This window comes from Mauremys mutica, chromosome 13, assembly GCF_020497125.1.
Source record: "Mauremys mutica isolate MM-2020 ecotype Southern chromosome 13, ASM2049712v1, whole genome shotgun sequence".
Lineage (NCBI taxonomy): Eukaryota > Metazoa > Chordata > Testudines > Geoemydidae > Mauremys > Mauremys mutica.
Window position 1 is genome coordinate 35,893,640 of NC_059084.1, and position 23,989 is coordinate 35,917,628.

General features: G+C 46.7%; 1 protein-coding gene and 1 non-coding gene across 2 annotated transcripts; both read left to right on the forward strand.

The window, feature by feature from the left end:
- The first annotated feature begins 5,324 nt into the window (after positions 1-5,324).
- Positions 5,325-6,290, forward strand: LOC123348340 (olfactory receptor 226-like). The gene has a single exon (XM_044985854.1). It carries the CDS (start codon positions 5,325-5,327, stop codon positions 6,288-6,290), a length of 966 nt encoding a protein of 321 aa, XP_044841789.1.
- Positions 6,291-21,974: 15,684 nt separating this feature from the next.
- On the forward strand, positions 21,975-22,047 carry TRNAT-UGU. The gene has a single exon. It is a non-coding gene; the product is annotated as a tRNA-Thr (tRNA).
- Positions 22,048-23,989: the final 1,942 nt, after the last annotated feature.

Genomic DNA, 23,989 nt, shown 5'->3' on the forward strand with positions numbered 1-23,989 from the left:
TCGAATTAAAGTCCTAGTGTAGACCAGGCCTAATAGTGGGGGATTTCAATTATCCCCATATTGACTGGGAACATGTCACCTCAGGACGAAATGCAGAGAGAAAATTTCTTGATACTTTAAATGATTGCTTCTTGGAACAGCTGGTACAGGAACCCACAAGGGGAGAGGCAATTCTCAATTTAGTCCTGAGTGGAGCGCAGGATTTGGTCCAAGAGGTAACTATAACAGGACCGCTTGGAAATAGTGACCATAATATAATAACATTTAACATTCCTGTGGTGGGAAGAACACCTCAACAGCCCAACACTGTGGCATTTAACTTCAGAAAGGGGAACTATGCAAAAATGAGGGGGTTAGTTAAACAGAAATTAAAAGGTACAGTAACTACAGTGAAATCCCTGCAAGCTGCATGGACACTTTTCAAAGACACCATAATAGAGGCCCAACTTCAATGTATACCCCAAATTTAAAAACACAGTAAAAGAACTAAAAAAGAGCCATCGTGGCTTAACAATCATGTAAAAGAAGCAGTGGGAGATAAAAACGCATCTTTTAAAAAGTGGAAGTCAAATCCTAGTGAGGTAAATAGAAAGGAGCATAAACACTGCCAAATTAAGTGTTAAAATTTAATAAGAAAAGCCAAAGAGGAGTTTGAAGAACTGGTAGCCAAAAACTCAAAAGGTAATAACAAAATGTTTTTTAAGTACGTCAGAAGCAGGAAGCCTGCTAAACAACCAGTGGGGCACCTGGACATTCAAGATACAAAAGGAGCACTTAAAGACGATAAAGTCATTGCGGAGAAACTAAATGAATTCTGTGCTTCAGTCTTCATGTCTGAGGATGTTAGCCAGCTTTTGTAGGTGACAAATCTGAGGAATTGTCACAGATTGAAGTGTCACTTGATAAACTTAACAATAACAAGTCACTGGGACCAAGTGGCATTCACCCAAGAGTTCTGAAAAAGCTCAAATGTGTAATTGCAGAACTACTAACTATAGTCTGTAACCTGTCCTTTAAATCGGCTTCTGTACCCCATGATTGGAAGATAGTTAATGTAATGCCAATATACATTAATGCCTCCTGGCAGGCTAGGGGGCTCTGTAGGGAAGCATGTGATCTGGGCCTAGCAGCAGTCAGCCTGAGATAGCCAGCTTACAGTAGGGTGGGCTGAGTTTTGCCTGTGTGTTTTTAGTTTTTGGTTCTTGTGTATCAAGGTTCTGGATTCTAAGAAATAAAGTGGTGTTATGCTGATACCTTTCAGCAAGAGTATGTAATTCATTTAGTATATTACATCAGTATTAAATCGAACCAAGGGTGTAGGCACCTATGTCTGGGGCACAGGTGCCTAAGTACCTTTGTGGATCTGACACATAAAGTCTATCACTGTAAGCAATTTTCTCCAGCCTTTTGGTGGCTCCTTTTTGCTCCGTGTCTAAGTTTTCAACAGCCATAAGATGTAAGTGGAGACATTCTGTGACTCCTTCATTTTGACTCAGTCTCAGCTCTTTATATGCCCAGGGCTTGGCTGGTGTGAATCCGCATAATTCCATGGAGGATTTGACCCCTGACTTTAATGGATTTAGGCTGATTCTTACCACCTAAGGATATTGTGATCATCTAGTCTGACCTGCTGTAGAGCACTGGCCAGAGAACTTCCTCAAAATAATGTCTAGTGCAGATCTTTTAGAAAGGCATACAATCTTGATTTTAAAATGGTCAGTAAAGGAGAATCCACCATGACCCTTGACTCCAATGGTGCTACCCCAATTTATACAAGTTCAAGATCTTGCCTCATTGACGTCAATGCAGTTAGGCCGATTTATCTCAGTTGGGAATCTGATCCTCTGAATTCAACTGAGCTCACCTACTGAGGATGTGGTGTCATGTACAGCAGTGACATTGCATCAATTTACACCAGCTGGGAATGTGATTCACTCATTTCAGTGAGGGCTTTGTTTGGACATTAGGGTTTGGCCTATGATGGTTGGGACTGCCTCCAGGAAATTAGACTTGCAGAAGACACTGTGCCCACCTAGGAACTTCATTGCCATTCTGCATCCCAACACAGGAACTCCCACTAACAGTGAGGTTAGAACTCTCATTCTCAGGATACCAAAAACACAAGTTCCAACCACTTGGGCTAAAGGAACCATTAGATGATCCTGAAGTAGGGCCTACGAAGAATAGCTGAGCAGTTCTGATCCCACATTCACCAGCTGGTTAATTACATTATTTTAAGCAGTAAGGATAGGGTATTTAAAATTATTTGAAATTGAATCCCCTAGGGTGCTTAGTAAATCTCCAGATGCATAGATTAGGTTAGACAAATACACACCTGGTTACCAAAACTGACAGCTTGCAGCTTGTCCACAAGCTGACATTTTCACAGAAGACTAAGGAAGTCATGTGCCCAAATCATATTTACATTCAGTGGGAGTTGGGTGCCCAATTCCATTAGACTAATTTGAAACTATCTATGAGAGATAGATATGCAGAGCAGCTGTAGCTGTGTTGGTCCCAGGGTATGAGAGAGGGAGGGTGGGCAAGGTAATATTGTTTAGTGGACCAACTTCTGTTGGGTAGAGACAAAAGCTTTTGAGATTACAGAGAGCTCTTCTTCAGAACTGAAGAAGAGTTCTGTGTAAGCTCAAAAATTGGTCTCTCTCACCACCAGAAGTTCGTTCAATAAAAGATATTACCTCCTCCCCCACCCCGTCTCTGAGATGAAAGAGAAAAGAGAGAGGAGAGAGAGATACTGTGTGTGAGACACACACATACAGAAAGAAAGAGAGAGAGAGGGAGAGAGAGAGAGAGATCAAGCAAGCAATAACTTTAATAAATAGAATATACTTTTGAGTAGAAAATATGAATGGGACATTCATACAACATTCCTTTGCAGACTACCTTTAGAAATGTGGTCATGTTTTACAGAAAATCCTGCTACCTTCACCTCAAATCACCACAAGTTCCTCTGAACCCCAGAGAGAGACACTGTAAGGCCTGTCATTGACAGCATTACAAATGGGTCACTCTGGAACGTGATGTTCACAGATGCTATTCTCAGTGCCTAGCCTATTATGTCTGGGCATTTAATCATTTACCACCTGCTTGTACAACTACAGCGAACAAGCAGAGAGGTTCATGAGCAAATAAACTGTTTAGCAAATCACACCTGGGAGAATGTTCAGGGAGGCTGAAGGTTTGATCCATGGGGGTTTCTTTATTTTCATGGATATAGTTAGGTCTCTCAGCCAGAATCACTGAAGGAGCCAGACCCGTGGCTGATGATACATCTCCTTGTGAAAACACTATTCAGCCCTCTGGTTTGTGTTTCTCCTTGGTGGAGAAAGGAGCGGAGCAGCAATCTGAATACTGTCCCATCTACATTGATGGGCACTTTCTCGTGCTTGGGTCTTTGGAAAGAGACATCTCTCATAAATAAAGGATCCTCCAGCTTCAGACCTTGAATGTGTAAGTAAACGAAATAGTTATTATTATTTTAATGGATTCTAGCATGATGGGCTTGGATAAATGCGTAGAGCGCCCCATTGACTTCCATGGACCTGTGCCAATTTGTACCTAAAGAGAAATAGACCCAATGTCAATAAATATAAAAATTAAGTTGGGTTCTTCTCTCATATAGAAGCAAATTACTACAGTGAATTACTCCTGATTTTTGCTGTTCAAACTGCAGTTGAATTCCTCCAAATTGAACCCAGCATAACTCAATTCCCTTCAGCAGAGTTAGTCTTCTTTCACACTGAGAGGAGAAACATGCCTACTGTGCTTGTGGTTTAGGCCCATGACAATGGGTTGAGAATCAGACCCAGCGTAGCAGGGACTCAGGAGAAATATAGAAGTGACAGACCGGACAACTGAGCCCTTTCCTGTATCCATCCAAATGCAGAGCGTAGACACTAGCGGAGACTTGGCTGGGAGTATGGCTGAGTAAGAATTGAGGAAGAATCTCAAGCATCAGCCTATTGACTTCAGTGTGAATATGGCCCAAGTAACAATATTGCCCAGTAAGGCTGGGATTTTCTAAGGGGCCTAAGGGAATTAGGAACCTGATTGTCAATGGGACTTGAGCACCTAACTCCCATAGGCTCCTTTGAAAATCCCAGCCTAAGTGAGCAATAAGTAAATAATAGCTAGTAAGAAAGTAGATAATGAATAAGGACCCCAATGCTCCCCCTCTCTCAGTCTCTTCACCTCAAGGTTTGTCCACACTGCATGCTTCTTTTGGTGGCATGTGGGGTAGATATGCAGGCAGCCCCTAGCACCGGTGTAAATAGCAATATAATTGGTGAGGCATGTCTTAGGTAGGGTTGCCATTCCTCCAGGATTGGCCTGGAGTCTCCTGGAATTAAAGATTAATCTTTAATTAAAGATTATGTCATGTAATGAAATCTCCAGGAATGCAGCCAACCAAAACTAGGCTTGGGTGAGAAAAGAAACACTTGAAACCTGTTTGTATGTGTCCCAGAACAGACCCTACACAGCTCTCTACTCGCCCAAGCAGTGCTGTCTACATGGGTATTTTCAGCTGTATAGTGTCCTGCTGCCTCCCCCCAGCGCTGGAGCCTTTCCCCACCCTAGGGAAAGACTCAGGCAAGGGTGATGTAGCCAGGAAAGGCTCTCCACCGCTGAAGTGTTTCCCCTGCCATTGTCTTTCACTGAGCCATGCATCTACACACTGCAGCATGTAGCTACACATACCCTACCTGCTGTTGCCAGTGCTGTGTAGTGTAGACATATCCTCAGTTTCACTCCACACCTGGCCCTTTTAACATCTTTTTCCCTGCTCATCCCTCCTTCTCTTCAGTTCCCACCTCTCCCTTCCTTTTAGCTGATCTTCCCCCTAACAAAATAAATGGATGAACATTGATAGAATATCACAGTTGGAAGGGACCTCAGGAGATCATCTAGTCCAACCTGCTGCTCAAAGCAGGGGTAATCCCCAAACTGTTTTTTGACCCCAATCCCTAAATGGCCCCCTCAACAGCTGAACTCACAACCCTGGGTTTATCAGGCCAATGCACAAACCACTGAGCTATCCCTCTTCCCTGTTAAGCAAGGGCATAAAATATGGATGTGTAAACATGGAGTTAGAAATAAATGAATGAATGAATGAATGAACCAACACTGAGTAGCCATAGAGTAAGCATCTCTGGATGTATGCGAATAAGTAATATCAAGTAGGATATAGGGAGGTTTGGAGGGGTTGAATTTTCCCCCCACATACTCCCATATCCCTACTTAAAGCTCCGTTCAGTCACTTTTCCCAATTAACGTTTAGGCAGTGAGGAAAGCAGACTGTGGAGATGAGAAAGGGAAACCAATCCTCACACACTGACTTCATCATATTGGGCTTCCCAGGGCTCCCAGAGCACCAGGGGTTGCTCTTTGTGCTGTTTGTAACCATCTACGTGCTGACCCTCATGGAAAACCTGGTCCTGATTGTCACCATCAAGTTGAACTGCCAGCTTCACACCCCCATGTATTTCTTCCTGGGCAACCTCTCCCTCTTGGAAATCTTCTATGTATCGGTGACTGTTCCCAAACTGCTCTCCAACCTCCTGTTGGGGGAGAAGGCCATCTCTCTGGAGGGATGCATGGCTCAGCTGTATTTCTTCTTGTCCCTGGCTTCCTCTGAGTGTTTTCTCCTGGCGGCAATGGCCTACGACCGCTATTTAGCCATCTGCCATCCGCTGCGCTACCCAGCCCTTATGCATCACAGAGTCTGTGCTGTGTTGAGTCTGGGCTCCTGGCTGAGTGGCTTCCTGGCTTCCTTCCCATCCATTGTGATGCTCTCCAGGCTACAGTTCTGCAGCGATAACACCATCCAGCACTTCTTCTGTGACCTCCCACCACTCCTGAAGCTGTCGTGCACAGACACCTCCACCATTGAGACGCTGGACTTTGTGGCAGCACTGTCTGTCCTTGTGCCGTCCTTGCTAGTGACAGGAACCTCCTACATCTGCATCTTCTCCACCATGGCCAGGATCCCATCTGTGGTTGGGAAGCATAAAGCTTTCTCCACCTGTGCCTCCCACCTGTTGGTGGTCTCCATGTTCTATGCCACCACCATCTTCATGTATGCACGGCCCAGGGCTGTCGGCACCTTCGACCTCAACAAGCTGGTGTCTGTGCTGTACACGGTGGTGGCTCCATTCCTGAACCCCATCATCTATAGCCTGAGGAACAGGGAAGTGAGAGAGACCCTGGGCAGAGCGCTAGGCAGCAAAGCCAACTCTTTGGTCTTCATCGTTAGAGTCAAGTGGGGATAGAGTGAAAGAGTCACAGAGTTTAAGACCAGAAGGAATCACTAGGCTATATAATCTGACCTCCTGTATATCACAGGTGACCAGCACTGCCCAGCCCCTACACACTAAACCCAACAACCAAAATTAGACCAAAGTATTACAGCCCACAGGACTCAACTATAGGAGATGAGGAGGGACCAAGGTGTTACAATGTCCAATGCACTTGCAATGGCAGGGAATTGATTCAGTGAGAGATACCCAGATGAGAAGGTGAAACTTTTCTGAATTGATCCCATTTATAATACTATTAGGCCATACTGTGTTCCTCACAGTAGAGTGACTAACTCCTATGCTGATGGATAAGGTCAAAGTACTTTTTAAGTCCCTTGAGGTGGGGATGTTGCATAGGACGCTAATGGAATTAGGTGTCAAAATCCCATTGTATTCAAGGAGGAGTTAGATGGCTAACTCCTTTGGTCACCAGTTAGGTGCCCAATTCCCATTGATTTTCAAAGGAATTTGAACACCTAAATCATCACTGAACTGGTGTGTTTCCAGTGGGGCCCCACAGAGACCAGTTCTTGGCTCTTACACAAGTTCACATTTTTATTAATGACCCGGGAGAAAACATAAAATCATCACTGATAAAATTTGAGGATGGCACAAAAATTGAGGGAGTGGTAAATAATGAAGAGGACAGTTCACTGATACAGAGCCATCTGGCTCACTTGGTGAACGGGGTGCAAGCAAACAATACGGGTTTTAATACACCTAAATGTAAATGAATACATCTAGGAACAAAAAAATTAGGCTTACACTGCACTGGGAAGCAGTGATTCTTCCCTGATAGCAGCTGAAAGTTGAAGCAAGACAAACTCAGACTGGAAATAAGGTGTCATGTTTTAACAGTGAGGGTTTCAGGCCAAAGGAGGGGTCTCGGATACACTCAGTGAAGCCACACCAGGTGTATAAGTATAACTGGTTTTATTGCCAAAGTATAATAAGCTTCCCAGCCTTCACGCATTACTAAATACGTGCTTTCCAGCAACCAAGCAAGCAAGAATCAATGCTTATGCCCCTTCTGTTATGGACGGTCCCGGACCCTCCAGCCTTCTCCTTGAGTGCTCATAGCAAGTGCTGCTCTAGCATGGGGAATTCCTGTGCACCCACAAGGCCAAGGTCCGCAGGTGAGACTCTTTGTCTAAAGCAATTCTCATAGCCGTTTTTATCATCATCTCTTTCTCAGGGGGTATATTCTTACACAACCACGCTCTGGAAGGAAACACTATTGCTTTCTATTCCCCCACTTAACACTCTTAGGCCCTCCTCATCTCTTTACTTGTTTATCCAGTTGGAGTGGCTGCAAGCCAGCCTGGCTGGTCAAAGCCAGTTCACCACAAGCTCCACCCAGATCATTCTTTAACAACAGTCCAAGGTAACTTGTGGTCAGCCCCAACAGAAGGTAATTAACCATTGGAACAACTTACCAAGGGCTGTTGTCAGGGACGGCTCTAGGTATTTTGCTGCCCCAAGCACGGCAGGCAGGCTGCCTTCGGCAGCTTGTCTGCGGGAGGTCCCCGGTCCCACGGATTTGGCGGCACACCTGTGGGAGGTCCACCAAAGCCACGGGACCAGCGGACCCTCCGCAGGCATGCCACCAAAGGCAACCTGCCTGCCGCCCTCGTGGCGACTGGCAGAGCACCCCCCGTGGCTTGCCGCCCCAAGCACGCGCTTGGCATGCTGGTGTCTGGAACCGCCCCTGGCTGTCGTGGATTCTCCAACACTGACAATTTTAAAATCAGAAGTGGATGATCTTCTAAAAGATCTGGTCTAAGAATTATTTGGGGGAAGGTCTCTGGCCTGTGTTGTACAGGAGGTCAGACTGGATGATGAGAGTTGTCCCTTCTGGCCTTGGAATCTATGAACTCCCTTTAGGTCTTTTGACAATCCCAGTCAAAATATGTTCTAATTGGTGATCAGGTCCTGTGCTGTACAGGGGTGAATTTCACCTATAGAGTGAAAGAACACAATTCTGACTTTAAAATCTCACATTTGATTTGTGTTAAATTATGGCTGTGAAACATGGAAGAGGGGACTAACCAGAATCCAGGAGGGCTGGAAGCTGAGAACAGGAAGAGATGGACCAAACGATGTTGGGTGTCCATCACAGATTTAGGATGATAGATTGGTGTTTTCCTTTGGACTTTGATTGCACCCAAAAGGGTGGGGCAGAAGGTTTAGCTAGAGAGCTGAATCACCTCAATAACAGAGCTGTGCTAAAGGCCAAGAGAGTCATTGAAAACCCAGGAGGGAACCTGTGGCAGGTTGTCTGCAGTGCCACACCACGAAGGGGTGTGCTCCAGAACTGCAGCCTGCTATAGGTCTCATTGAAAATCCCAGTCCTGATGTCTATTCCGTTCTTTGGATTTCAGAATAAAAGCTACCTCATATCAGGTACAAAGGAAACAGAGACTCAGGTACCACAATAATCAGCTTAGCTAAATAGACAGATCTTCATACAGGGATCTGACTGTGACGTTATTGACATGAACTGTGACCATACAGATCATTGTTGCAACCAGGGTTCTATGGTTGCACCAGGTCTTGTACAGAGGACAATTTATGAGTTTACCCTGTATAAGGTTTATACAGAGTAAAACAGATTTACTGGGAGTTTGGATCCCATTGGGAGCTGGGTGTTTGGGTGCTAGAGTCAGGAGCACTTGCTAAGCCATTTTCAGTTAAGTCTGCAGCTTTAAGGGCATGGGTCAGACCCTGGATCTGTCTTGCAGCAAATTAGTGTATCTGGCTCAACAAGAAAGGGTTCTGGAGGCCCAAACTGGCAGAGAAAATGGGCTCAGAGGTAGTCTCAGCATGTAAGGTGACAGTCTCAAGGGGGTCTCTGTGACCAAACCCATCACACTGACCTCAAGCCATTGCCATGTGTTTGATGTTCCACTAAACACACACATCAAGGCTTTATAAACAAATCCAGACTGAAAACCACACCAAGGCCTTGCATAGCAGAAGACAACACGCTCTGCCCCTATGGCCATGCAATAAGGGAGGAAAGAAAGTGGACCTGCTTTGGCCAAGAGAAAGTATCACAGTTATGAGGATCCTGAACCTTGATAACAGCTGTGTAACATGTGATACTTGGACTGTGTGTTTTGCTGTCATGGGAAGGTGCCTCCTCAGCATTCTGAAGAGGGCAGAGTCCTCGTGGATGAGAAAAGGGCAGCTACACTGTATAATGGGCACTAGGAGCAGCAGAGGGTGGGGGCGGGGAAGGGGCAGCTACACTGTATAATGGGCACTAGGGGCAGCAGAGGGTGGGGACGGGGAAGTGGCAGCTACACTGTATAATGGGCACTAGGGGCAGCAGAGGGTGGGGGTGGGGAAGGATGGCTATACTGTATAATGGGCACTAGGGGGCAGCAGAGGGTGGGGGTGGGGAAGGGGCGGCTATACTGTATAATGGGCACTAGGGGCAGCAGAGGGTGGGGGTGGGGAAGGGGTGGCTATACTGTATAATGGGCACTAGGGGACAAAAGAGGATGGGGGTGAGGGAATGGGTGGCTATACTGTATAATGGGCACTAGGGGGCAGCAGAGGGTGGGGGCAGTGAAGGGGCCCATTATACTTTATAATGGGCACTAGGGACAGCAGAGGCTGAGGGATGGGGAAGTGAATAATTTATTCTGGTTTCCACCTGCTCAAGTTCTGGTGCTCTACATTGAAAATATGGGATTTGGGCCTGCTTGACATAAATCAGAAAGAATTCCATTAACCCCACACATATGTTTACACTTTAGAGCAGAGGTGGGCAAACTACGGCCCACAGGACCCTCCTGCCTGGCCCCTGAGCTCCTGCCCCGGGAGGCTCGCCCCCAGCCCCACCCCCGCTGTTTCCCCTCCCCCGCAGCCTCATGTCACTGTGCCGCCGGCACAATGCTGCCGGCACAATGCTCTGGGCAGCGGGGCTGCAAGCTCTTGTCAGGCAGTGCAGCTGCAGAGCCATGGCCTGACCCAATGCTCTGTGCTGCGCGGTGGCATGGCTGGCTCCGGATGAGCGGCTCAGCTGCCTGTCCTGCTGCTCTAGGCGTCACAGCTGTAACGCCGCCAGCCACCAGTGCTCCCGGCAGTGCGGTAAGGGGGGAGGGAGCGGGGGAGTTGGATAGACGGCAGGGGTGTTTGGGGTGGTGCTCAGGGGGCGGGGGTGTGGATAGAGGGCAAGGGAGTTCGGGGTGGTGCTCAGGGGGCAGGGGTGTGGATGGGGTCAGGGCAGTCAGTCGGTGGGGAACAGTGGGGTTGAATGGGGGCAGGGGTCTCCAGGGGGCAGTCAGGAAGGAGAGGAGAGGTTGGATGGGGTGGCAGGGGACAGTCAGGGGTGAGGGTTCTGGGGCTGTCAGGGGACAGGGAACTGGGGGGTTGGATGAGACAGGAGTCCTAGGGGACCATCAGAGGGCGAGAAGCAGGAGGGGTTGGATAGGGGGCAGGGGGCAGGCAACACCTGACTGTTTGAGGCAGCGCAGTCTCCCCTAACCAGCCCTCCATACAATTTCAGAAACCCAATGCGGCCCTCAGGCCAGAAAGTTTGCCCACCCCTGCTTTAGAGCCTTGCAAATTAATTTGAATGGAAAATTAAATCAGAAGATTACATATGTGAATTCATGTGAATGGGTGGGTGGGGAAATGAATGAGCTCCCCTGTTTCAGTGGAAGGACAGGTGAAGTGAGGTTTGAAAGCTGGGGAATTATTGTTTTATGTGGTGGTGTATGTGCAAGGCCCTTTGTGTGCAGGGTTTTTTTTAATTTTATTTTATTTTGTTAAAAATTTCCTGAGAATTTATCCGTGTTTATTACAAACTTAAAAAAGGGTGAAAATCAATGCAAAAAAAATCCATTTCTGTTAAATATTGACGTTAATACTGGGGAACAGGAGGACAGAAAAACAACAACAAATAGCAAAGTAAGAATATTGAAAGTAAAAACAGTTTAATACTGTGGTTTATTTCATGAACTGTACTTTAACAGTACTTACACACATGCACATGCATGTTTGGTTTTTTGTGTGTATGTTTTCCACTGCATTGCCTTACTTTAAGTGTAAATGTGAAGCTAATTTATTATTTCCATAAACACATCTACCTACAGTAATGTAGCAGAGTTTCTAACACAATCAGTATTTTCATGGACTTAAGAGCTCCAAAATTCATGTTCAAATTGGTTAAAAAAAAAAAAGTTGGAAAAATCTGGGGAAATTTTCAATAAAAATTGGTATGTGTTAGAGTGCTACTGTGTGTGTGTGCACATCAGGGCCGGCTCCAGATTTTTTGCTGCTCCAAGCCAAAAAAAACCCACCCCAGAATGCAAAAATGCCAAAGCAAAAAAAAAAAGCCGGAGTGCCGCCCCTTGAAAAGTGCTGCCCCAAGCACATGCTTGAAATGCTGCTGCCTAGAGCCAGCCCCAGTGTGCATGCATATTGTGTGTGGGTCTTTGTTTGAACCTCCTTTCGTAGAATATGTGTGTGTCCACATGCTTATGGGTAATTCCTGTATATGTGTGTGAATCTGTACATGTCTCCCTATGCCTGCATGTGTATCAGTGAGCACATGTTGGGAAACAAATGCCTGGTTACCATTTGAGTGTGAGAGGTGTGATTTGCTGTGTACACACAGCTAAAGGCACAACCTCAGCTAACGTAAGTGAATGTAGCACCACTGAGGACAACCCAGTTAGCTGGTGAAAATGAGTGTGAGGTTCTAGCCCGATGTTCCAATGCCTCCCTGATTTCTCCACCGTACCACTGATGTCCAGGCACAATTGTGCTCCATAGAGCTGCCCCTGCAATTGTCTGATGCTAACTGCACCACTGCCTGAGATGGTATGGGGCCATTAGCATCGCTGGCACCAACTGCGTATTGCCATGGTCTTACAGCTCTGTCCAGGCCTCTCTGGTCTCCGTCTAATCCATAGCAGCAACGGGCCTGAATGAAACTTCCTGGACTTCAGGATCTGAGAGCAAAAAAGCTCAGATCCAAACACCCCAATAAACTGGTGAGTCTCAGAATCCAGAACTGATTTTCACAGCCCTGGTCATTCATGAGTTCTTAATTGGACAAGCAACCACATGAGAACCACCATCCTGTGGATCGCACCAACTGGTCTCCTTACTGGCAGCTCAGAAGCCACATGAAGGGACAATAGACATGGAGTGTGAACGAATTTCTGGGTTCTGACCCATAGAAATGAGCACCTTGGGGCATTGCCTGATGGGGGGGGGGAGGCGGGGAGAGAGCACGCACATGTATCCCTACTCATCTACCTAGTCATCTCTTTATCCATACATCCATCCAACTGTCCATCTGTATAATCATCTGTCCATCCACCTAATTGTCTTTCTTGCCTGTCCATCAAGATATCTGTCCATCTTCTCCTTCTATTTGTCCATCTAAGTATCTACCCCTTGGTCTGGCTCATTGTCTGTCTGTCTACACTTTTGTGAATCTGCCTTCCAAGATGTTCATCTGTCTAATGATCTCTCAGTCCACCTGGCTAAATGTGTTTACATTCCCATTGTCTATTTATTGCTAATGGATCCTTCCCTGTGGAAGTGGACTTCAGTGGGCAGGGGCTGCTGAGTGAGGACATCACAGTCACTAAATTCAATTTAAAGGTTTAACCTGATATTTGGTAACTAAGAAATATTCCTTCTCACTCTGTGTGCTGCTAATTTCACAGGCAAAGCAGGGGGGAACTGGAGCTGACAAGAGGCTGGCAATGTATCTGACACTCTGCTAACAACAGCAGTGGCAAGGGGATAGACTGTAACAAGTGCTATCTTGTTCCCTGATGGCTGATTAGAGAAGTGGTAATGAATGGTCTGTCCACGGTGTGAAAGGTGCTTGACCTTAAGGATGCAACTCTTTCTATAGGTCTGATGACAGATGTGCTGTGACAGATCCCCAGTGTGAAGGAACCCAGAACAGTTTCATTTGGAACATGTTAATTTCACTGATGCTTTGCTTAGATAAAATATATTTTTTTAAAAACCTCCTTCCTTATGTGCTTGTTAAAACCATCTCAGCTAGCAACACACTTACTAAAAAGAAATCTCTCCAATTAGCTATGAAGGACCTGTGACTCTAGAGAGATTTAAAGGAAGACACACAGATCATTAAAACTTCAAGTCTTAATCAGCACTCTGAGGAATATTAAACCCAGCCAAGAGCTGGGCACTACCTGGAGATTTAACAAACTCTCAAGGAGTCATGGGCCAATAGCAGAAACAAAGTTACTCCTTCTTTTAATGGGTCCCGTTGAGGACCATTAGAAACAAAACGCTGTCAGGAAATGCAGGTCCCAGAGGCAGTCCCATCGGGGCTGATTAGAAGAGAAAGTCAGAGGCACTGATTAAAGTTAGACAAAGGAAGGGACAGGCCTGTTTCTGTGTCAAGTAGCCCCTGCTGGTTAAAGTGAAAGGGGTCAAGCCAGTCATTCCCAGCCCCTGTGAACGGCGACCCCTTCATTCATATATTCCATCAGACCCCAGGGAGGGAGGGAATGCAAGCGGGAGGCATGGCTGCAAGGAAACTGCCATGTAAACACACCTCATATTCCCACTAGGTTAGCCAAGACAGCATGGCCCAGGCAATTCCAGGTTTCTAGGCCTCAGAGAAGGAGCTCAGCCAACATACCTGGGTTATGACAGGCTTTGCTGTCCTGCCCACAAACCCCAGCTCTGCCAGTGCCCCTCAGTCCAAACCCACAGCCCACTGCACTGTTCCATCTCTGGGTTCACACACACACAGCTCTGGTCCTGCACCTCATTTCCAGCCTGCAGCCCCTGTTATCCCAGCACCGGGCTACCCCACAACACAGCACTCTGCTGATGGGCTCCAATCCTGATCTGCAGCCCCCTAGGCTCCCCCCACCCACGCACAGTTCTGTCATTGCCCCTCAGTCCTGATCTGCAGCCCCCTGTTCTCTGCTGAAGTCCATTAGTCCTGACCCACAATCCCTCTGCTCTCCCCGGGTTGGCTCCCTTCACTGCTTTGGTGACATACCTCAGTCCTGACTTACATCATCCCTTCTATTCCTGCCCTGAAAACGATCCCCGGCTCAGCCAATGCATCACAAGAGTGAGCTACAACCCCCCCCCATCATTGCTGTCCCACCCCGAACACACAACACTGACAATGTTCCTCGGTTTGCCCACTGCCAGTCCAGTTCACACCCACTCCTCTCTGAACACCCCGAACCTGGCTTTGAACACCCCAATGCCCTGGCTAACCCAGGCCTGCCACCCCCAGAGCCTGGTATTTCTGCTGAGTTCTGCCCCAGAGCACCCCCTGCCAGGCTAGGCCTGGGACAGAGCCGAGCTGTCTCAATGCATCGCAAAGCAGCTTGCGCTTTCCTTCCGCTACTCACACACACATACACACCCCACTGCTGTGGTCCTCCTGGGACACACCCACCAGAGTACACTGGGCTTCACCTGTGACGGCCCCTTACCCATGTGCATGGAACAACAAACCTACGTCAATCGACAACCCACACCCCTGCCTAAATACTCCACAATGCACAAAACTTTGATATCATTTTGGATGTGCATGCGCACGCACACACACACACACACACACACACACACACACACACAGAGAAGGCCTCAGTCCATCCAACAGGGCAGTCCACACACACACCAGATTGCAGCCCATCAAACAGGGGAAGTAAGTACACACATACCCCACAAGTCTTATAGCCTCCAAAAGGGGGTAACAATACACACATGCATACACAAACACAAATACACACATACTGAACAGGATTCATTTTTCCACCAGGGGGCAGGAATCTCTCTCTCTCTCTCTCTCTCTCTCTCTCTCTCACACACACACACACACACACACACACACACACACACACACACACAGAGCCTATATCCATCAACATGGCAATGACAGACAGATGCAAGTGCACACTGAAATGCTCATTGCATGCAGCAGGAACACACAGTTACACACCCACAGAACGGGGCTGTTTACCACCAGCAGGGCTCACCCACTGATTCCTGCATGAAGATGAAGTTCTGATCATCACACTTGACCAGCCCTCAGATGACTCAGCTTAGTTCCTGGCTTTACTGCTGGTCCTGCATGGGGCACTGAGATGGTGACTGAGGGTGAAGTTTACAAACCAAAATTAATGGGAATTGTGTCTCCAAATCCCACAAGCTGGCTAGAAAAAAAAATCTTAACCTTAAACCCTGTGGACCAGACCTTCAGCTGCTAGAAACTGGCCATAGCTCCATTTGATTCAATGGGGCCAGACCCCAGCTGGTTTCAATGGGTCATAGTTCCTTGTGTGAATCACTTAATTGTTGTAAATCACTTCATAGTCTCCATGCCTGGGTTTCCCTATCTGTAAAATAGAGATAATTGCACTTCTCACCCCACAAGGTGTTATGACATAAAAGTCTGTTCATGACTGTGAGATACTCAGACACTACACGGATGAGGCCTATGTAAATACTAGAAAATATAGAAGTCTGGATCCTCAGATGCTGCAAATCCACCTTTCTGTGCCTCAGTTTCCCTTCATTTAACATGGGGATAATCCCCTCTCCCTACTTCACCTGAATGATGGGAGGTTACATTTATTGTTGGTTGTGGTGTGCCCAGACTCTACTATGCTGGGAAACATTTGGCTACCTAGACAGACGTAATCCCAAACAATGGGCCCAACCCCACTGAGATCAAAGACCAAGCTCCCATTTGTCTCCGTGTAACCAGGACTGGGGCCTAGCTACATTACTTGCTGATGAAGTAACAATGCAGAGGTAAATTTCTGTGGGTGCCTGTGGCACTGTGAACTCGTCCAGATTTCAAGTGTCCCCGCTCAGCTAAGGGGTGGTTTTGGTTTAGTAATTTTATACTCAGACTTTCAGGTCAGAAGGGACCATCATGATCATCTAGTCTGACCTCCTGAACATTGCAGGCCCCAAAACCTCACCCACCCACTCCTATAATAGACCTCTAATCTCTGGCTGATTACTGAAGTCCTCAATTCTTCATTTAAAGACTTCAAGTTACAAATAATCCAACATTTGTCTAGTTCAAACCAGCAAGTGACCCGTGCCCCACGCTGCAAAGAAAGGCAATAAACCCCCAGTGTCTCTGCCAATCTGACCTGGGGGGAAATTCCTTCCTGACCCCAAATATGGGGATCAGTTAGACCCTGAGCATGTGGGCAAGACCCACCAGCCAAATCCTTGGGATAGAATCTCTGTAGTAACTCTGAGCCCTCCCCATCTAGTGCCCGATGTCCGGCCATTAGAGTGGCTTGCTAATAGCAGTTGCAGATGGGCCATATGCCATTTTCACTGACAAACTGTAAGCATTGATCTGGATCATGATCATGCTATCTACCAAAGGAAAAGCAAGAGACTGAGAATAGGGCTCATATCAAAGAAATGCTGTTGGCTTCATGTGATCACTAGAGGGCAGCAAAGAGTAAGAAATGAGAAGGAAGCAGCATTGTAGGGAATGGGTGGAAGGAGACAATAATTCACGGATTTTAAGGCCGGACAGGACCACTGTGATCTTCTAGCCTACTCTCCTGTTTAACACAGGCCATGGGACGTGCCTCACTCAATTCCTGCTTCTAATGCAAACAGCTGTGGTTGGACGAGAGCAGATCTTACAAAAACACATTCAGAACCGGGCAGCTCCTCTGTGAAATGACAATGATGAATATGAACAACATACAACACATGGACCATCACATTACTAGTATTATCACCACCTTCTACTATTGATTGTCATCTAGTGAGTGGTTTTCAAAGTAGTCTAAGCCAACTCCAGCCCATACATTAGAATAACACCCAGAAACCCTAACTGAGACCAGGGTACCCTTGTACTGTACCCTAGTACAAGAAACAGTCCATGCACCCAACAGCTTGCAGTCTAACCAGAGAGGGCAGACAAAGGGGGGGAGGGAAACTGAGGCACAGAGCAGGGAAATGAGCTGCTCAAGGTCATACAGCCTCTCAGTAGAAGAGCCAGGAATTAAACCCAGGGCTCCTGGTTCAAGTTTTACTAGAGAAAAATTAGAATACAACTCATTCAAACTTGATGGTACCTTGGAATGAAAATTAACAGCCATGTTTATATCATCGTTATGCATTACTATGGCATCCAGATGTGCCAGTCAAAATCAAAGCCCCGTTGTGCAGGGCTGTAGAAACACAGTGAGAAATAATCCATGCCCCAAAGAGTTTATGATTAGGCTCAAAAGAATTCGAATTTTATTGGTAATGCTGATTTCACCGAATACACATGAACTGACAACAAATATTTCCATCATTAATAATCAAAATGTACAGAGAAGCAAATAAGAAAAATGCTCCCTGAGAACAGAGTTTGATTTCAGGCTATTTACACTATATTTTGATATGTGATGTTGATCATTTGTTTTTTAATGTTTATAGAGCTTTAATTTTTTGAATTTCAATGTCTACTGTCATTAAATAATTATTGTTGCACCCCTCCCCCAATGTCTGACCTCCCACATTGTTTCCCACAACTGTGAAAACTTAAAAAAAAATGGAAAAAAAGGATTAAAAATAAGTTTCAGTATTATCTGCTGAAGTGTTAGAAAATAAATCAAATTCTGTCAAGTTTACATATAATGGAAATAGACAAGACAGACAAAGGGTGGGAGGGAACCACCGGCCCCGCGAAGTGAACATTACACTCATTAGTTTAACGAAGTTATTTAATCATATGAGAAGTGTTGGGAAATGTCATGATTTCATAGGTTTTGTAGCATTTAGGGCCAGAAGGGACAACTAGATTAGCTAGGCTGAGCTCCTGCTGTATAATACAGGCCATTAAGTTTCACCCAGGTACCCCTAACCGGGCAAAATTTGTTGGCTAAATAGTTTATTTGGGGGGAAAGGCAATGTTATTCATCCCAAACTAGTCACAAATTTTACAAAAATTTGCCAAATAGTTGTGGACAATTTTGCAGGGGTTAGGGGATTTAGACATCTTTCAGCAAACAGCAGTGCTCTCCTTGAGATCTTTAGTCCCAGGGTTAGGGCAAGTATCAGGGGGTGGCCATGTTAGTCTGTATCCACAAAAATACAAGGAGTCTGGTGGCACCTTAAAGACTAACAGATTTATTTGGGCATAAGCTTTTGTGGGTAAAAAACCCACTTCTTCAGATGCATGCAGGGTTAGGGCATTCCCCTGGGTTGTGGAAGGCCCAGGTTTAATCCACCCCTCTGTGTCAGGGCTGGAACAGGGGCAGCCTGCGTACACCGGCCAGGCAATGAGTAGCAGGGCTGGGAGCAGGGGCGGCTCCAGGCCCAGCACGCCAAGCGCGTGCTTGGGGCAGCAAGCCACAAGGAGTGCTCTGCCGGCGCTGCGAGGGCGGCAGGCAGGCTGCCTTTGGTGGCTTGCCTATGGAGAGTCCACTGGTCCCGCAGCCTCCGAACCCGTGGGACCAGCGGACCCTCCGCAGGCAAGCCGCCGAAGGCAGCCTGCCTGCCTGCCATGCTTGGGGTGGCAAAATGCCTAGAGCCGCCCCGGGCTGGGAGCAAGCCAGGCCAGAATGCCAGGGCCAGGCACCAAGTTGCAGGCGGCAGGTAAATAGCAGTGTCGGGGAGGGGACTCTGAAAAGTGTCATTGAGTCCAGCCCCCTGCCTTCACTAGCAGGACTGAGCACTGATTTTGCCCTAGATTCCTAAGTGGCCCCCTTAAGGATTGAACTCACAATCCTGGGTTTAACAGGCCTATGCTCAAACCACTGAGCTATCTCTCACCCAGCTGAAAGTAATAAATACATATATCAGTCGTAAGCCACTGCAGCGAGACTGTAATAGGATTAGATAGATAGATAGATACTCTCCAATGTTAAATTTTAATAAAATTGTAGCCTGGTGTTTAAAATGCACCTATCTATCCCAGTGTCTGTCCTCATCCACTTTCATGTCCTGATCACCATTTTAGAACAGGACTCGGTGGAAATAACTGGATATTTATAGTTGAAAGATTTTGTATATTTGGCTGTCTCCCTCTTCTAAACCATCTGAATTAACTGTGTTTGCTTTCTTAGGGCCTGATTCTGAAAACACTAACATTTGAGTAACTTTGTGTAGTCTATCACAGTCGAGGGCAACTGCATCTGTGTTCCCCCGCTATAGTCCAACAAGGTCACCCGCTCTAGACTCCCGGCTTCCCAGCTTCACCTCTCTTTGGTGGAGACACATGTCTCTCTCTCTCTCCTGACCAGGGTTATTCCAGACCATACTGTTCCCTGCCTAATTGTGAATTCCCCAGAATATGGACTGTCTCAACAGGCCTGCTTTGGAGGACTTCCTCTTCTCCTCTGAGGCCATACATAGAGTAATTGCTCACAGTTCAGTCAGCACAGAACTCTCCGTAAGCAAGCACAGTTATTATTAAGGTGAAAGCATTACAGAGAAAACATCTTAAAACAATAACAGAACTTACATGCTGTGATGGGATCCCTGGGGTGCAGCCTGGGACCGTAGGACCACTGTGCCCCTTTAACTGTCTCCAACCTGGCTGACTGTCACAATGCCTAGCTAGTGACCAGCAGCAAACTCCTCCAGGTGCTGTTATCACTCAGCACAACCGCATGTGGAGACCCCACAGCCAGCTAGATTGCATGAATGCTCCCAGAGCCACTCATGAATCACACAGAGAAAGGGGAAGCTGTGGGCGAGATTTAAAGGGCTCCATCGGGCTTCCCGCCAGGGTGGGGAGCCCGGAGGAGCCCTTTAAATCCCACCCACAGCTTTGGCAGCCGGGCTGGGGCTGGCATTTAAAGGGCCCAGAGCTCCACGGTGGCTGGAGCCTCGGGCCCTTTAGTTCGCCCCAGGGGCTACCAGCCACCTCTGCAGCTGGTAGCCCCCAGGATGATTTAAAGGCCCTGGGACTCCCAGCCACAGCTGGTGCCCCAGGACCTTTAAATCTTGAGGCCACACCTCTTCCACTTGAGGCCACACTCCCAGACTCCAGCCGTACAGCGTAAAGCTGAAATCGCGCATGTTATATGCGCGTAAGTTGCAACAGACCTGTACTTGGTCCTGGTAGTGAAGGCAGGGGGCTGGACTCAATGACCTTTCAAGGTACCTTCCAGTTCTAGGAGATAGGTATATCTCCAGTTATTATTAATTATTATTATTATTATTATTATTAAATTATACACCAACCTTTGCAAATCTGAACACATTTGCCACTCACTTCAGGCAAACTCACTGGTAAAGGTAAACAATAAAAAAAGTTTATTGACTACAAAAGATAGATTTTAAGTGATATTATGTGATAGGCAAAAAGTCAGAGTTAGTTACCAAAATATAATAAAATGTAGCCATGCAGTCTAAACCCTCAACCCTGTTAGACTGGGCAACATATAGATTAAATAGTTTTTCTCACTCCACTGGATATTGCAATTCATAGTATACAGATTTCACCCTTGAAATCTGGGCCAGTCCCCTCAGCTGGAGTCTTCAGAGTGTCCTTGTTGCTTGCAGCATAGGTGGCTGAAGGCGAAAGGCCCAATGTTGGGCCCCTGTGTTTGGTTTTATACCCTCAGTCCATGTGCTTGGAAAAAACAAGTCCAGGCATGTTTGGGGGGCATTGCTGAGTCTCCAGGGAAGGTTAAGAAATTCCCCTGGTGTTGCCTCATGCAGGTGAGTTATTGTGTCATAGCTCCCTTGCTGGACAATGGTTGTTGATGGGTTGATTGATACCCCCACCCGGGTGTTGGTTAGTTTCCTTGCTGTTGTCTCTGGGGAGCTAATATCTGGCTGATATCCCAAGTTAAAGCATGTTTTTGTGACCACCATACAACACAATTCTCATAACTTCATATGCATCAATGATATATGTATATGGACAGAGAAATGACTTTCAGCAGATCATAATCTTCCTCCTGATACCTTACAAGGCATGTTTTGTATGTAAGATCACAATTACATAAAAATGAGGAATATGGGGTTTCCAGGACATTCCCCCAAGGTATAGAACATCACACATGCATGCTAATAAGTCTACCACAGATTATCCCAATTCCAACAAGGGACCTGGCCAGTGATCAGTCTTTCAGTACTCACACAGGTTTCTTTTCTTTTTTGTTTGTTTGTTCCCCAGTGGTTACAAGTTCACAACAGCTGTTCTCTCAGAACAAGCACACCCATGAATCTGAGAGTCAGTTTTATTCCATTTGGGTCTCTGGTCTAGTCCTCATGTAACAGGTGATGATCAGATAATGGTTTCTCCTTAGGATGCAGCTTTAAAAGGATGGTTCGAGGGGAAGGAATTTGCCTTCCCCTCCTCCCAGGTATTTCCTAGCATCCCACATAACTGTGCTTGTCTAGCACATGATTTCAATGATTCCTTTGAAGCTCATAACACCTCCAAAGAGTTACATGAGTCACATTTCCTCGAGAAGTTATAGACAATCCCACAACAGCTCATAAACCTTTGCATTTTTAATACAGTGAAGTCTGAAAATACTTAAACTTAATTCAATAAGGTTAAACTCAATTCCACTTTGTACAGTCAGCAGGTTATGATGATGGGTGAAATAATATAGCAGAATAAATGCAGACATCTATGGTATAATCTTGGCCTTTTTAAGGCAATAGATTTTTTACCACCATTTGGAGCATAGTGGCTCCATAGCTCAGGGGTTAGAGCACTGGTCTTGTAAACCAGGGGTCGTGAGTTCAAATCTCCCTGGGGCCTGGTCTGTTAAATTGCATGGTCAGAGTGTGCTTTATATGGTGGGGATATATCAGAATTAACTCCTAAGTTTCCCCTGGCCCATTCAATTTTAACTTCACTATAGACCTGACACAATTAATAGGTTTTTCTAGGACACAACGGGGACTGAAGTTTCTGTCCAAGCACAATCTGCTGTTGAATCAGAACCTAAACTAGATTCCTCTTGTTATAGCTGGTGAATGCCAGTGAGGAACCCTTGGGGTGTTGCATAAGAGAAAAAGAAGATTTCCTGGACAGACATCAGGATATGCTTCTATGGGCATAACGTCCTGAAGAATCAGAGCAGGCTGTGCAGAGGGGAGAGAGAGATGGTGAAGAAATTTGGCAGCATGTGACCTCCAGAAGAAGAAAGAGGCGCGTCCATGTACCAGCAATGGAGATACAGGTGAGCAACCGTTTTCATGTTCTTTCCACAGGTACTAATGCGGAGAGTGGACTAGATGATACATCTGAGAGAAGGCAGCAGAAGGAGACTCCACCGATTGGAAGGTAGGAGATGCACTGTCCTAGGGATGGGGGTTCCACAACCACCACTCCCAAGAGGAGGAGGAGGGTGGTGGTGGTTGGAGACTCCCTCCTCAGGGGGACTGAGTCATCTATCTGCCGTCCCGACTGAGAAAACCGAGAGGTCTGCTGCTTGCCAGGAGCTAGGATTCACGATGTGACGGAGAGACTGCTGAGACTCATCAAGCCCTCAGATCGCTACCCCTTCCTGTGTCTCCACATGGGCACCAATGGTACTGCCAAGAATGACCTTGAGCAGATCACTGCAGACTATGTGGCTCTGGGAAGAAGGATAAAGGAGTTTGAGGCGCAAGTGGTGTTCTTGTCCATCCTCCCTGTGCAGGGAAAAGGCCTGGGTAGGGACCGTCGAATTATGGAAGTCAATGAATGGCTACGCAGGTGGTGTCGAAGAGAAGGCTTTGGATTCTTCAACCATGGGATGGTGTTCCAAGAAGGAGTAGTGCTAGGCAGAGATGGGCTCCACCTAACGGAGAGAGGGAAGAGCATCTTCGCAAGCAGGCTGGCTAACCTAGTGAGGAGGGCTTTAAACTAGGTTCACCGGAGGAAGGAGACCAAAGCCCTGAGGTAAGTGGGGAAATGGGATACTGGGAGGAAGCACGAGCAGGAGAGTGCAAGAGGGGAGGACTCCTGTCTCAGGCCAAGAAAGCGGGACAATCAGTGAGTTATCTTAAGTGCCTATACACAAATGCAAGAAGCATGCGAAAAAAGCAGGGAGAACTGGAAGTCCTGGCACAGTCAAGGAACTATGATGTGATTGGAATAACAGAGACTTGGTGGGATAACTCACATGACTGGAGTACTGTCATGGGATGGATATAAACTGTTCAGGAAGGACAGAAAGGGCAGAAAAGGTGGGGGAGTTGCATTGTATGTAAGAGAGCATTATGACTGCTCAGAGCTCCGGTATGAAACTGTGGAAAAACCTGAGAGTCTCTGGATTAAGTTTAGAAGTGTGAGCAACAAGGGTGATGTCATGGTGGGAGTATACTATAGACCACCAGACCAGGGGGATGAGGTGGACGAGGCTTTCTTCCGCAACTAGCAGAAGTTACTAGATCGCAGACCCTGGTTCTCATGGGTGACTTTAATCACCCTGATATCTGCTGGGAGAGCAATACAGCGGTGCACAGACAATCCAGGAAGTTTTTGGAAAGTGTAGGGGACAATTTCCTGGTCCAAGTGCTGGAGGAACCAACTAGGGGGCAGAGCTCTTCTTGACTTGCTGCTCACAAACAGAGAAGAGTTAGTAGGGGAAGCAAAAGTGGATGGGAACCTGGGAGGCAGTGACCATGAGATGGTCAAGTTCAGGATCCTGACACAGGGAAAAAAGGAGAGCAGCAGAATACGGACCCTGGACTTCAGAAAAGCAGACTTTGAC